The sequence below is a fragment of the Ambystoma mexicanum genome, chromosome 2p (assembly GCF_040938575.1).
Source record: "Ambystoma mexicanum isolate Mex_15411 chromosome 2p, UKY_AmexF1_1, whole genome shotgun sequence".
Classification (NCBI taxonomy): Eukaryota; Metazoa; Chordata; class Amphibia; order Caudata; family Ambystomatidae; genus Ambystoma; species Ambystoma mexicanum.
Genome location: NC_090923.1, coordinates 1,183,771 through 1,198,972, shown reverse-complemented (window position 1 = coordinate 1,198,972; position 15,202 = coordinate 1,183,771). Strand labels below are relative to the sequence as shown.

The window sequence follows — 15,202 nt, the reverse complement described above, 5'->3', positions numbered from 1 at the left end:
TGAAGGACTCTCCCAAAATGGGAATAAGGCCAAGACAGAGTGCGGGTGAGCGTAAATGGGAGTTTATCAATCAGAATAGGGCATGCAAAGAACTCTGCAAAACTCCGAGAGCGCTCTGTCTGACAATAGCAAAGACAGGCGTATATATTTACAAAAAACGTCATAAGAACCTACATACTATAGGGGGCACAAGTTCAAGGGGATTGGGTGGCGACGACTAACTATAGGTGCTGCTGTGATGTGGTTGGCTTTGGCTGGAAGACGTCACTGGTCAGCCTCGTGGGTTGGGCTGGGCCTGGCAGGGTGGCAGAGTTCATCCGGGCGGTGTTGTCGTGCCATCGCGGCCAATGTCAGAGATGAATGTCCTTTCCTGACTTATTTGCCCTAGGCCATGCACACCGCAGTCATTCACTCGTTTCACTATTATCTTCTTTAGTAAATCTTCCAATAGGTTATACTACAGGTTAATGCAACACAGGAGGAATGCACCTTGTGAAGGGACTGGAGGTAATACGTCAGGGCATGGTTACCAGTGGCCTGTTGACCGGGGCCATAGGTCGAGGGGCTAAGCTTCAGGGCCTGGGACGGGCGGTACATGTCTTTCTGCCTTGTTAGAAGTTGTTATGGATGTTCCGCTGTGTGTTGTCAAAGTGTTGGGTGTCTTGATTGCACAGGGCCATAAGTCTGAGATGGTCCGGTGGGTTGTGAGGTTTACGAGGGGGCGCGTGTGTTCAGGCAGAGGTTTACTGCTGTGCTGTAAATAATGCATGTGGCAGGTGGTGGCCTTGGGTGCTACGGAGGGGATTACAAGTCTTTGAAGCGGCTCCACTCTGGTTGGGGGAGGTAAAGCAGCGCGGCGCGTTCTCTGCTCTCATGCCTTTGGCAGCCTTCGCAGGGTGGGAGGGGGAATGGCCTTGCACGTATTTCTCAAAGGTATCTCCCTCGTGTGTTGCTGAGTTAGGTAAAAACATCAAACATTTGAACATTCTATAATACTTATTCAAATCATTTTAAAACATGCATTTCAACTTTGCTGGATGTGTCTCGATTATACCCAGTCTGAACACCGTATTCGTACACTATGTTTTAACAACTACAGTATTTAATTATATGCATATACAGTTGCAGTAAGTGAGGTAGTAGTCGGGTTGGTGGAGTACATAGGAAATAACTCGCCACTGTACGTGACGGTGGTGGCACATAATGGGCTTAGACATACACACGTAACAAGTGCATTTCTTGCGCATCCTTCACATGAGTTCCACAGTCTGGTTACATTCGTTTTCTCGTATACTCTAGCAGCATTAGTTCAGTTAGTTATGGCGCGAGCCCATGGGGTGTAAGTTTCTCAGTAATACCCGTAACAAATAGATTCCTGGTGCGTTCCTTTATTATTAGCACCCAACTGCAATGGTGTGGGCTCACCATCGCTTATATCATGGAAGCATGATTTCTGATAATTATACATTTTACAGGCTTTTGTAATATAAGGGATTTTATGAGAGAAAAGCATCCTTTGCGAATAGTCTCATCATTAATATATAAAGATTGTCTGTCATCCAATGACTATTTTACTGTTCTTTTCATTGCCCAGACCTGCTGGCCGGGTCATGCCGGGAGCGATGATACACTGCGGGAGGTGAACTGTTACAATGTTAGTGTATCACACTAGCTCATGTCCGTCTTATTCGTGGGAACGTGCTCGCAGCGGATCTGCCAGGGTGCTGCGGCAACAAGGATGACTGAAGCCCTCCAAGGGTGGGGGGGGCCGCGCTACAGTGCGCTGAGCTCACACCGCCTTTATCAAACTGCCACTTGACCACAGCTGGTCAAGTGGCACAGCGAGTAGAGCGCTCGCTTTGACACCCGTACAGAGCCTGTTAACGCAGGTTCGAATCCCGGCGGGGCCAAACTCAGCCTTTCATCCTTCCGAGGTCGATAAATGAGCACCACACACCGTGGGTAATACTAAGCAGCGCTCGGATACCTGAGGGTTTGTAGCGCTATATAAAAAGCCTAATTATTATTATTATTAAACAGAATGGTTTCTAGGCCTAGCTAAATTTTAATACATGTGGGCAATTAATACGTGTGGGCGATGTCTCCAGTGGGTGAACCCTCCACCACCTGGCCCCGGGTGGCATGAGGGGACGCCCAAAAGAGCCATAGCCCTCACCTGGGGAGAAAGCGCAGGCGAGGGGGGTCTTCTTGGACCAGTCCTCCCCTACAAGTGTTAGACAACTCCATAAGCATCATCTTGTTCATGTGTGTCACACAGCACCCTCAGTGCAGTGACACAGGGAAGCTTTTTAGGCTGTCGCAAGGTTTAAAAACCTTCCCTGGGATAAACTACTGTTTCCCAGAGAAAGTAAAGTGAAATTGACTTTACTAGTCTTTTTAAATTCCTAGACCCAGCACACCCTATCTTACAATAGAGTGCTGGAGGGGTTACTTAGTATCCCCGATGTCTAGAAACTCATGTAGCAGTCAAATGCTACCCTTTACTCTCAAAATGGCTGGTGGCAGTGGTTGTACAACGAACTACCATGATTTTTGCCGACGGCGAACACCGGCGTTAGCGTTAAATCACGGGAGCCATATTTTTCAAGATGGCGTCTGAGCCTTATTTGTTTAAACGGGTCCCGTCTTCTTTTTTTGCCATTTCTTTTTGGAAAGGTCCTTCTAGAGTTTGTCTCTGCACGCCAAACCAGGTTTGGTCCCTTTGTTCCTACACCTTTGGCGGGCTTCAGGACCGGAGTATCTGGGGTGGGCAGGAAGTGAGTGAGGTGCCCGAAACTCCATGCTTAGTCTCCTAGGAGACCCAAATGCACTCTGGCGTGATTGGCTGGCTAACTGTCCGGCAAGGACAGCCACCCTGCTGGGTGAGTGACAGCCAGGCTGGAATGTATGGGAGGAAACTGGATAAAAGGCGAGTATCTTGGCTTGGAAGGCAATAGTCGGCCACTGGAACGAAAGAACCGAAGATGAGCTGGAAGAGGACGGCTGCTGCAACTCCTGGTGAAGCCCTGCTGCAGGTCCGAATCGCCAAGTTCATCTCAACAGAGAAGCCCTTCAAGGACGACTTCTTCCCCTTGAGTTTGTGGCACCATTCAACTCGCAAGCCACCTGGATACCATTCTTGGAGCTGGTTGTGTTTTCCTCAGAGTGCTGCAAGGAAACCGAATAGCCAGGGAGAAGGACACCAGTTTGTGTGCTTGACTACAGCTACCGGAATTGAAGATTTGCCAAGTGCCAGCTTTGACCAGTCCCAGTGCAGTGCAGGAGTCCCCCGACGTCTTCCCTCTTGTCCCCACGACTGACACTCGGGAACAGCGAGATCTGCAGGAACTGCCAGAAACGGATGTCTTCAGCTGCATCTTTTTCTTGAAACTTTGGCAACTTGCAGGCCTAGTCGGCTTGTGACCCAACATATGAATCTTTCTTTTACTAACTAATTCTGAGAACTTTGGCAAAGACTTTTCCGTTTAACTACCAGAACTGCTTCATCCTATGCAAGACATTAGTCCATTGACTTTGGCCTAACCTATTGCTTTGAATCGACTTCTCTGGTGAACAAACTATTTGCACTGTCTAAGAGTAACTGTAATATTCGTTTTATTAACCTATGCCTTTTTGCGCCTACTTCAACATACTCTGAAAACCATTTTGCTCCTCCAAAGTAGTTTAAATGCCTCAGACCAGTACCGTGTAAAGTACTGAAGTATATTTGTGTGTGATATAGTTTGCCTCCTTCTAGTGACTGTTTTATAACTGACTGTTGAATAAATTAATAAGTGTTTAACCAAGAACCCTTGAGTGTAAGAGTTTATTTGAATACTTGTGATTGTAGACCTCTGTGTAACATCCTTACAGCTCACATTCCTGCATTCATAGATGTTGTGCTGCAAATGGGTCGGAGGTCCCCATCAGTGGTGTAACACAAAATGTGGGGGCCCCCCTGCGAGCCATGCTGAGGGGGCCCCCAACTCGGCAACAAATCACGGGTCGCGCCACACTCTGGGCCGCCTAGATTGTCACGCTTGTGCTATACGCATGAACATGCTGCTGAAGGGGTATGCTGCACACTGAACTAGGAGAAAGATATATAAATGTGTTTTAATGCAATATACAGCACACTTTCTGAGATAAGTTGGCTATAAAGCCAGAGTGCTTGCAATTGTTTTGTAGGGTAACCCAATCCAATACATGCAAGTCACCAACAGTGCACAGGAATATTAATGCTTTGCTATTAAGAATGCCATGCCACAATGAAAACATGTCCAACTGGCTGCACAATGTAGACCAGTGTAGACACATAATAACATTACAGTAAAGCATGCCAGGCCACATTTAGACATGCCTAGACTGGTTGCACCAAAATGCAAGTCAAAGCAATAACACTCATCAAGAAGAGAGAACACATTAAAGCCCGGGTCTCTGCAGCCTCTAAAAACACAGTCAAACTCTTTAAAATCTGCAAGGAACTGGTCAATCCTGTTGTGGTCTATACCTCTCCTGTTCCCTCCCAGGCCCTCTGTACAGCTCTGGCCTCTCACTTCTCTGCTAAATCTCAGGACATCCTGTCCTCTGTCTCCTCTTCCTCTCTCTGCCCCTTTTGGCCATCTCTACCTCTCCTCCTCCTTTTTCCTCTTTCTCTCTGACAACACCTGACGAGGTTTCTAGACAAGTCTGATCTATGAAAGTGTCGTCCAAACAGGTGCTCCGCTGCTCCTCCAGAACCATCAAGGACCATATTGACACCCTCGCTCCTGCCCTGGCTGACTTCTGGAGCCTCCCCCCCCCCCCCCCCGAAGCACTCTCTTGTCACCGTGGGGCCCGTCGCACCGCAGGGGCTGCGGGGTCCCCTGTTACGCCAGTGGTCCCCATGTATTCATGATTTGGAGCCCTGGAAGGTCACAGCACCTTGGGGGATGGCTCAACCTGCAGTTGGTCTTGGTGCTGGTGGGTCCCACCAGCCAAAGGGAAGGAGTCGTCCTCTTCAGAGTTCCTCTGTCGATACAAAAACGAGGGCAGGACACCAGTGGTTGCTTCACGGTTACTGGAAGAGTCTGCAGGTGTCTCTGATCATCTTCAGCTTCGGATCTACTGTTGCAGTGGTCGACTTGCTTTCTGCTTTATTCAGGTTTGCCGTTCCCTCCTCTGCTAACTCTCCAAGCAGTTTACAGAAAGGGGAGGGTGTTTCATTCATAAATCTTCCTGGCCTGTGTCAACCCCAGAACCTTTTTGCTGGACTGGTGGATTATCTTTCCCCATACCTCAGTGAGTGGAAAAATTTCCACACAGAGTCCTTTACTCTTTTTATGGGTGTCATTTTTAAGACTCTGCATATTGTCTTTTTAATTGTATCCTCTTTGACAACTTCTTGGCAATTTATTGTTGCTGGGTTGCCCTAGGAGCTCCCCTTTTTAACTTTCTCTGGCTAACCTTTTGAGAACTACAGTTCCCGTGGGTAGAAAGGATCTTTGGATCCCTTTTACATTTTATTAGGCGAGACCAGAACCCGACCCCCCGCCCCTTTTTTGTGGAGTCCTTTGTGTGATTCCTATCTTCGCAGGAACCCTGTGGATTCCCCGCCCAGGTGCCAGTGTGTGTGAGGGCAGGAAGCGAGGGAGGAGTCAAACTCTGTAGCCCTTTGTCTTCCGGTCTAACTGCGAGAATGCATTTGAAACTGGGCGCCGGCTGTCCTGAAAGGACTGCCAACCCCACAAGTTTGAATGTTGCAAGGCTGTTTGTTTGTCTGGGTTCCTGTATGAAAGTCCATTCCTGGAAGCTGAAGAGGTAGTCAACCACTGGGACCAAAACTGAAGGGGATGATTAAGAAAACGCGACTGAGACAACTTGCATTGACCGGAGAGCTTGCTGTGTAACCAGAGCCTGCTGTAACCCTTCCTTCCAATCCGAAAACGACGACCCCGAGCCTGATGAGATCCACAAGACCTGCATGTTGAGCCATTCCACGTCGTGCTGCGACCTTGGGACCTCGAGCCATTGTGCGGTGCACATTCTTCCACATTCCTAATCTTGCTGAACCTTTGTAGGCCTCCTGCTGGACCACCAGAGACGTGAATCCAGTCTACAAAGTCCCCCCCTCACCAGAGTGCTGGACCTTTCAAATGACGATAATCCCACCTGCAATATTCTGTCTTCTTCTGGCTCCTGAAAAGGTGCCAGATCCACAGAGCCGCATCCAGCCATGATGAAACTCTTCCCTAGAGCCTTCTCCCGTGATCCCTGCTGCACAAGTCCTTCCAAAGCCCTGTCTTCTTGACAAAGGAATCTATTAACCAGATTTATGGCTGCAGATCCTGAAATCTTCCTGCTGCAACTCTTCTTCTGTGCTGAGGTACTGTGTTGGCTGGGATATTTTACCTACCTTTAGCCTTTGTGATTTCTGTATAGCTTTGGGTTGTTTCCTGTGTTTGAGAGACCACTCATCCAGTTCACCTAGGCCCACTGCGGAATCCTCCTAGGGTGTCTTCTCTGAAGTCCATGGATCCTCAACTAACTTTAAACTCTGACTTTGTCTGCAACTGAACCCTATCTTACCCTGCCTACAGCTGCTACCTAGACCACTAGGGCCCCTCTACTGCCTCTGAGAGAACTCGTGCTATAGAATAAGAGAAGGACTGGATAAGAAAAGGGTTATGCCTCAAAGAATAACAAGTGTTAATGTTAGGCAGAAACCTGTGCAGTTCCCTTAGGGACCACTGCAAAAGATTTAAGACTACAGGTGTTGGCAGTAAACCCACTTGGTAGCAGTCTGCACCACCCAGATTTACCTGGTAGCTGTGGCTGAGCAGTCAGACTTCCCTTAAGAAGAGTTAGGCAGTATGCAAAGTATACTCAATAGGCACTCGGATACAATAATACAAGCAAACACTGACCAGAGCTTTGGTATCAAAGTATATAATTATTTATTTATAAACACACAGTAGAAACACTCAAGGACTCTTATTGTAAAATATTCTAAACACAGTTACTATTATGATATACACACCCCTTTTCCCCTTCTTAGAAAATCACAGAAAGACGCCACTTATGTTCCTACAGAGGTGAGCGCTTAACTAGATTGCACTATACTAAGGTTGTGAAAAAGGGAGGGAAAAAGACAGAATATGCAGGATTACACCACTCTACGATTCAGGAACACTATTAGCAAGGCAGAGAGCAAAGAGTCACTGGTGAGCCAAAGTCCAAAGGCTGGGCCTACTCTTAGAGAGAGCAGAGCACAAATGCGCCCAAGATCACACAGTTACACTACGCTTAGAAAGTCTTGCAGAAGGTTCAGAGGAGAGTTTAGAGAGGCTTTAGAAAAGTTTAGCCAGGGTGTCCCAGGCTAAACCAGGTTCGAAAGCCGAGGGCTAAATCTACCCCGTACAGTCGGTTGCAAGGGAAGCCAGGCGGGACACGGTACCTTAAGTGGGAAGGATCCTCCAGCGGTGGCAGTTGTTCCTGGTAGTGGTTGCAAGTTGCGTCGTCGTCCAGGGGAAGAGAAGATCTCAACGTGGAGGAAAGATGCAGGTCGTTGCACTACCAGGGCAGAAACCAGCCGTGGAGTTTTCCGGTAAAAGGTGGTACCTTTATCTCGCGGTCGTGGTAAAACGTGGTATCCCGGTTGCCGGGGTGCTTAGCACGGGCAAGGCGCCATGAGATACGTCGGGGAAAGCGAAAAGACGGTGAAACTGGTTATCCCCACCAGTTAAAGGAAGAAGACTCTCCGGCGGGAGATCTCCTCTGTCGTTGGGAAAAGTGGTGAGACGGTCCAGCAGGGCTCCACTGGTCGTGGTGTCGTGGCAGGTCGGCTCAGCTTCTCCCTTGTCGGATTCTTAGGTCCTGTGGTGACTTCTAAAGTTCCAGTCCCCAAAGCCCTGCTTTTATGCAGCAAACCCCCATTCACTCAGTCTAGCTGTCACTCAAACATGCTAAGTGGTGAGCCGGCAGGCTCACCACTTGGGCCAATCAGGACGGAGTGCGACTTGAGTTGTCTAGACAACTCAGTCCAGGGTGCCTAAATTCCCCTCCACCACCCCTAAGTGCCCCAGACATAGTGGCACCACTTTGGAGGGCTTCTGTGGAGAAGCCCGCCAAAAAGTTGAACAAAGGGCTCGACTTGGGTTGGAGTCACAGAAGAGAACACAAACGCCATTTTAGAATCAAGTTTTGGCAAAAAAATACCAACCGGAGAATTAATATTGCTTAAATAAACCGGCGGTATGTTCGAGACTACCTTAAATAATTAAATAAAGATAGTAGCCTAAAACAATGGGAAATCCCATAGGAAAATATTCCCGGTTGAATATAAAAAGTAGTATCCACTGCACCAGCCAAAACTCGATCAGGGGGGACGGAGACGTGCCCCCTCGACTAACAGACCCTGGGGCAATTGAATTGCCCCAGCCAGTACGTCCACAATATGATGGTTTGTACTGGTTCTGTTCAGAATTTAAGACTAGTAAAGTCAATGGTGACTTTACATGCCCTGGGAGACAGTAGTCAGTCCCAGGGTATGGAGTCTATACTGGGGGGGTCACTATGACACCCCTGTGTTACTGCACGGAGGGTGCTCTGTAACACACATCACAAAAACACATGAAACTCTATGAAGTAAAAGACCCTATAGCCCATTAAACACATCTAGATTCAAAGAAACACACTCAAATCATGCCCAAGAGTGAGGGTTAAAGAGTCTCACTCTTGGCAGGAGAAAAAAATAAACCCCAAAAATCCAGCAAAGCTGCTGGGGGACTCACTAGGTTAGGAAATTCAGCCTAAACAGAGAATTCTCCCTAACAGTTAAAAAGTTACTTTCTTGTAAAAGAAGATGGTAACTGTAACTCTAAGAGTGAACAGTTACAGAAGTTCTTACTTACCTTGTATGTGTGTTGCACTATTCTGTAAAGTTTAGACAAGGTTCATTTACTCACCTGTGAATTGGGTCCCCCTCTTCCCAAAGGTAATGCCATTGGTTTCACTTTACTATTCCTGTTAGGATACATGTATGAGTGTCCCCAATTGGGTCTTCCTTCCCCAGACTTGCGGTTAGCCTGTCCAGAATAAGAGCGCCTTAGGTTATACTTGCCTCTAAGTTGCTGATAACTCCTTTTGAAAAGTGTATAGGTTTTACTTACCTTGTGTTAGCTGTGTGCCATCCTAAAACGAGTTAAAGAGTTATTACTTACCTTAATCTGTGTTGGAACTGATCTGAAAAGCAAACTGTACTAGTATATTACAACATTAGGTTTTACCTGCCTAGAATAGCTGTGTGCCATTCTTGAAAAGAGCTGTTAGGTGTAGATAACCTTGGTCTCCCTTGAGCCATCCAAAAATAGTGTAATGCGTTCTTACTGATCTTAGACTGTGTTTCACTGAGCTAAAAAGTAAGTGTAATGATATATTACACCCCAAGGTCCAACTCCCCTAGAATAACTGTGTTATCCTGAATCAGGGTTAAAGGTTTTACTGTTCCTGGAATAAGTGTGTGACTATTCAGAAAGTATATTGTCCAGTTGGTTTACTAAGTGATTCCTTGCTGAGCGTCACGGTTCAACTGCTAGGGCCTACTACCCTTGTATTACTGGAAGTAATCTAAAAGTAACTATTGGTTTGACATTCAGGATGAAACCTGCTACTACACAGCACAGGAGCTATTTGTTGGTTCTGTAGTGGCTGACCAGCCTTTTGAGAAGAACACGTAGTTGAAAATATTAGCTAAACATTATCTGTTAGAAAGAATATTTGTTGTATGAACTAGTATTTTTGCAGTGGCACCTTTGATTACTTTTGGGAAAAAACACAAGTTGTTAACTTGTCCCATATTATTTTCTTTCCTCGGTGCTGCCATTTAATTTGAGAAAAGAAGACGAGACGTCTCCCATTTTTATTGATGATCTTGGGGAAGAAGTTGGGGAAAGCAGCTCAAACGCAAGCATAGGTGAGTGACGTACACTCTTGATTTCTGACTTCTTCAGCCAGTTGCATCCGCTCAAACGTACACGTGTGATGTATGCCTATAATATGAACAGCTCTAAACTCCAAACCAGGCCACACGTGAAACATTCCTGCTAGCCTTTACAGAGATACATTTCACAAATGTGCATTCCAACTATTGACTCAGTCAGGCTTCTCTTCTCAAGCACAATTAAAAATACACAACATTACTGCAACTTTGCAGAAGTGCATTTGATGTATTCACTGAAAGCTTGGGGCATTTAGGAAACCCCTATATTTGTTCTATGCCGCATTCACAAAGAAGCAGTTGCCTAAGCAATAAGTGTACCTGCTAATCCTGTCCCGTTAGAGTGCGTGGTCCTTTGATCAGTATTCTTGCATTAACAACAGAAATAGCACGAGTCCTGGCCAAAAACAGTCCGATAACACACTAACCAGGCTTGAATGCTTAATTAGGACATGCTGATATTGGAGAAGGAAGCACTGATGTGTATTTTATCATTTGGCAAAAGCCCATCTGATTGAAACATGCATGTTAACACGTAAGCAACAGATATGATTTAGCAAGGTTTTATTTCCATGTTCCTGCTAATGTAGAGTAAGTATAGTGATCTACATTACACTGAGTAGTTCCCATCTCTTCACTCTGCTCACGTAACAACCTTGCCCCAGAGGAATTCACATCAACCAGGTGCCTTGTAGAAGTCTAGGAAGAGGTACTGTAATGTCTGCTCTTTATAAACAAGAATAGGAGGGCAGCCTGTGGGAAGCCAAGACTACAGGGTGTTTAAGAACAGGGAGGCGAGTACTGTGAGTATCACAAGGCATACTTCCCTGAAGCGGGTGACTCCCTCTCCTCAAACACTGATCTTCTCCCACAGACAATCCCTGTACTGAACAATTTGTATGTCTTTGTAATCTTGTTACTTATTGTTTTATTTCCACAGGGCATGAGATTATCTCCTTTCGCATAAAAGAGGAAAAAGAAACCTATTCTATCGATCATCAGCACAGTAGGAGGACAGAAAGTGGCCGCAGCCCCACAGGTGAGGGGATGAATGGGAGGACACAAGGTGGCCGCAGTCCCACAGGTCAGGGGATGAATGGGAGGACAGAAAGTGGCCGCAGTCCCACAGGTGAGGGGATGAATAGGAGGACAGAAAGTGGCCGCAGCCCCACAGGTGAGGGGATGAATGGGAGGACACAAGGTGGCCGCAGTCTCACAGCTGAGGGGATGAATGGGAGGACAGAAAGTGGCCGCAATCCCACAGGTCAGGGGATGAATGGGAGGACAGAGTAGCCGCAGTCCCACAGGTGAGGGGATGAATAGGAGGACAGAAAGTGGCCGCAGCCCCACAGGTGAGGGGATGAATGGGAGGACACAAGGTGGCCGCAGTCCCACAGCTGAGGGGATGAATAGGAGGACAGAAAGTGGCCGCAGCCCCACAGGTGAGGGGATGAATGGGAGGACACAAGGTGGCCGCAGTCCCACAGCTGAGGGGATGAATGGGAGGACAGAAAGTGGCCGCAGTCCCACAGGTCAGGGGATGAATGGGAGGACAGAAAGTGGCCGCAGTCCCACAGCTGAGGGGATAAATGGGGGGACAAAGTGGCGGCAGGCCCACAGGTGAGTGGATGAATGGGAGGACAGAAAGTGGCTGCAGTCCCACAGGAGAGGGGATGAATGGCAGGACAGAGGTGCTGCAGTCCCACAGGAGAGGGGATGAATATGAGGACAGAAAGTGGCCGCAGTCCCACAGGTGAGGGGATGAGTGGGAGGACAGAAAGAGGCCGCAGTCCCACAGCTGAGGGGGTGAATGGGAGGACAAAGTGGCCGCAGTGCCACAGGCGAGGGGATGAATGGGAGGACAGAAAGTGGCTGCAGTCCCACAGGTGATGGGGTGAATGGGAGGACAGAAAGTGGCTGCAGTCCCACAGCTCAGGGGATGAATGGGATGACAGAAAGTGGCCGCAATCCCACAGCTGAGGGGGTGAATGGGAGGACAGAAAGTGGCCGCAGTCCCACAGGTGAGGGGATGAATGGGAGGACAGAAAGTGGCCGCAGTCCCACAGGTGAGGGGATGAATGTTCACAAGAGCCCTTCCTAAGCTCCTTTTTGGAGCACCCGTTTTGTTTCCTTTCTACTTTGTGTGTGTGTGTACTGCTGCCATGGCGATGTTCCACAGGCGTATCTCACCAGGCTCTCCAAGCGGTAGCCATGACCGCGCAGCCCCGTTCTAACTCTCAGGAGGTGGATTGTATAGGCTTGGAGGTGCAGTGCACACCCAGTAAGAATATCCATTTGGTGTATTTTTTATAAACATTGAATCTTTACATAGGAAAAGGCAAAGAGAACAAGCAGTACACTTGCATAGAAGTACATTTGCAATGTCGAAGGCGCCACAGTGTATCCGGTAAGTAGCATAATGTTAAGTAAGAGTTAGTAGGGAGTCCAACCTAGACAGGAAAAAGCAGAAACTGGTATGTAGTTGTTTATTTTTTTTTAGCAAGTTCAAGAGGAGACTAAGGCAGACTGTTGGATAAGAATTGGTGCAGTCACACTGTGTGGGACTACACAACACCTATCTGCTTGGTATTGGGTAACCCCACCTTTTGATATAGGTCTGTAACAAGTTGGTAGTTTGACTGAGCAGTTAGGCCTATCTCAAGAGGGTTAAATGTAAGCTGTAGACCTGTACCAATGAAATCCGTAAATGCATGAAGCCAAGTAACACTTACACTCAAGGTTTCAGTTATAAATTGGTTATTTATTTAACATACATTTTTAAATAAGCGTTCTTTAAAAAGGCAATTTGTTGTAACAATAGAAATATACTTTAACTTGACTTTCCAGTTTTAAAATTAGTGGATAATCTTTGTATATGCTTCTTACACAATTCCTACACCCTGAGGTGACTTCAGTAACAAGGACAGTAATGGCATTTAAATATCTCACTAGTATACTTTGCAGATTGAGGTTGCAGAAAGGAAATTTTTAGGGAAGGAAACAGGTTAGACAGTTTCGCAGTACGTGTGAGGACAACTAAATCTTCCAATGAAATCTAGATGATCCTTTCCCAGCAGTACCCGTATACAACAAGCTACTACCTATGAGGGACAAACAGTATCAAACTCAGTGGACTAGAGGAGTCTTCAGGGAGCCAGGACAACCAAAGTAATTTGGGACACAGTCTATGGATCTGAGTGTTAGGCAGAATCCTGTGCAGTTCCCTTGGGGACCACTGCAAAAAGATTAAGACTACAGGAGTAAGCAGTAAACCCAATTGGTAGCAGTCTGTACCACCCAGATTTACCTGGTAGCTGTGGCTGAGCAGTCAGACTTCTCTCAAGAAGAGTCGGTCAGTATATAGAGTATTCACAATAGGGCCAAAAAAACAGTAGAGCAAACCAACACTGACCAGAGCTTTGTATAAAAAGTATATAATTTAAAACACACTTTAGGCAATATACTAGCACTCTAAATCAAAAGCAAGTTAAAACACTGGTAAAGTATACACACCTCCCTTGATAACTATCAGACAAGTCGGAGTTAAAACACCACTATTTGTTAAACAGATGTGAGCGCATAACCTGATGGCACTCCAATAGTTCAGTTAAAGGGAGAGAAAAAGGCAGTGCATAGAAATAAAATAAGTCCCAACACTTTAGGAGTTCTCAGCAAGAGAAAGAAGGCAGTATACCCTGTAGAGCCAAAGTTCATAGGCCAGGCCCACTTTAAATGGAGCAAAGTGAAATGTGCCCAGGATCACACGGTTTGAAATGCACTAAAAGTCTTTGCAGAATGTTCAAAAGAGGTTGGGGCGATTCAAGAAGATAAAGTTAGAAGCTCTAGGGCCAAACCAATTGGAAAGCGAAGGATTTAAGGGTAACCTTGGGCAAAACCGAAGAAAGGGAGGCCAGGCAGGACACAGTACCTTAAAGAGAGAGGAAGCTCCAGCGGTGGCAGTTGTTCCTGGCAGTGGTTGCAGTTCGTTGTTTCGACCAGGGGAAGAGAGTATCTCGTCGAGGAGGAAACGTGGAGTCGTTGCATCGCACAGGGATGAAACCAGCCGAGGAGTTCGTCGATAAAAGTTGTGTTCCTTTTATTCGCGGTCAAAGTGGTGAAGCTTGGCTATCCGGCCGCCGGGGTGCTTGGCACGGGCGATTCGACCAAGATACGTCTTTGGAAGGCGAAAATGGCGAACTGGTTGGTCCCACCAGCTCAGAAGAAGAAGACTCGTCCAGCAGAAGATCTTCTCTTGTCGTTGGGAAAGTGGTGAGTTTGTTGCAGCAGGGCTCCACCGTTGGTGTCGTCGTTGCAGATGGCTCAGCTTCTTCCCTCTTTGGATTCTTAGGTCCTGTGGCGACTTCTGAAGTTCCAGTCCCAAAGGCCCTACTTTTATGCAGAAAAACCCCCATTCAACAGCCTAGCTGTCACTCAAACATGCTAAGTGGTGAGTCGGGCGGCTCACCACTGGCCCAATCAGAGCAGAGTGCGACTTGGGTTGCTAAGGCAAGGCAGTCCAGGGTGCCAATTCCCCTCCCCACCCATCCTGTGGAACCCAGACAGGGTGCCACCATTTGGAGGGCTTCTGTGGGGAAGCCCGCCAAAAAGTGGAACAAAGGGCTCGACCTTGGTCAGAGTTACAGAGACGGACACGAACGCCATTTTAGAAAAGAGTTCTGGCAAAAAGACCCAACCGTTGATTTAATATTAAATAAATAATCCAGCTGTATCTTTAACATCGCACCAAAAAGTGGTGCGTTTAAAATCAATGGGAAAATCCCATAGAGAATATTCTGGTGGAATATTTCGCGTGGTAACAACTGCCACCAGCCAAAAACTCGACAAGGGGGGGACTGGACAGTGCCCCCTTGAAAACAGACCCAAGGGCAATATAATTAACCCCTTCCAGTACTTCCACAATATGATGGTTTGTACTGGTTCTGTTCACAATTTAAGACTAGTAAAACCAATGGTGACTTTACATGCCCTGGGAGACAGTAGTCAGTCCCAGGGTATGGAGTCTATGTTTGGGGGTCACTATGACATGCCTGTGTTACTGCACTGAGGGTGCTGTATAACGCATGCACAAAAAAAAACAGATGCCCTATGGAGTAGAAGACCCCATAGCCCAAAAATCACACACAAATTCAGAGACACACCTCAAATCATGCCTAAGAGTGGGAGTAAAAGAGTCTCACTCTTAGCAGGAGAAAAAAACAAACCCCA

General features: G+C 47.0%; 1 protein-coding gene across 4 annotated transcripts in view; it reads left to right on the top strand.

The window, feature by feature from the left end:
- LOC138566121 (zinc finger protein 773-like) overlaps nucleotides 1-15,202 on the top strand; it is a 180,488-nt gene that overhangs the window by 97,146 nt on the left and 68,140 nt on the right. For 3 of the 4 annotated variants that reach the window (XM_069643119.1, XM_069643118.1, XM_069643116.1), the window contains 2 exons: nucleotides 9,878-9,952; nucleotides 10,917-11,015. In XM_069643119.1, the coding sequence (XP_069499220.1) occupies nucleotides 9,878-9,952; nucleotides 10,917-11,015 (174 nt within the window). The remainder of the gene's footprint in view (nucleotides 1-9,877; nucleotides 9,953-10,916; nucleotides 11,016-15,202) is intronic. The other variant, XM_069643117.1, reaches the window with a different exon arrangement.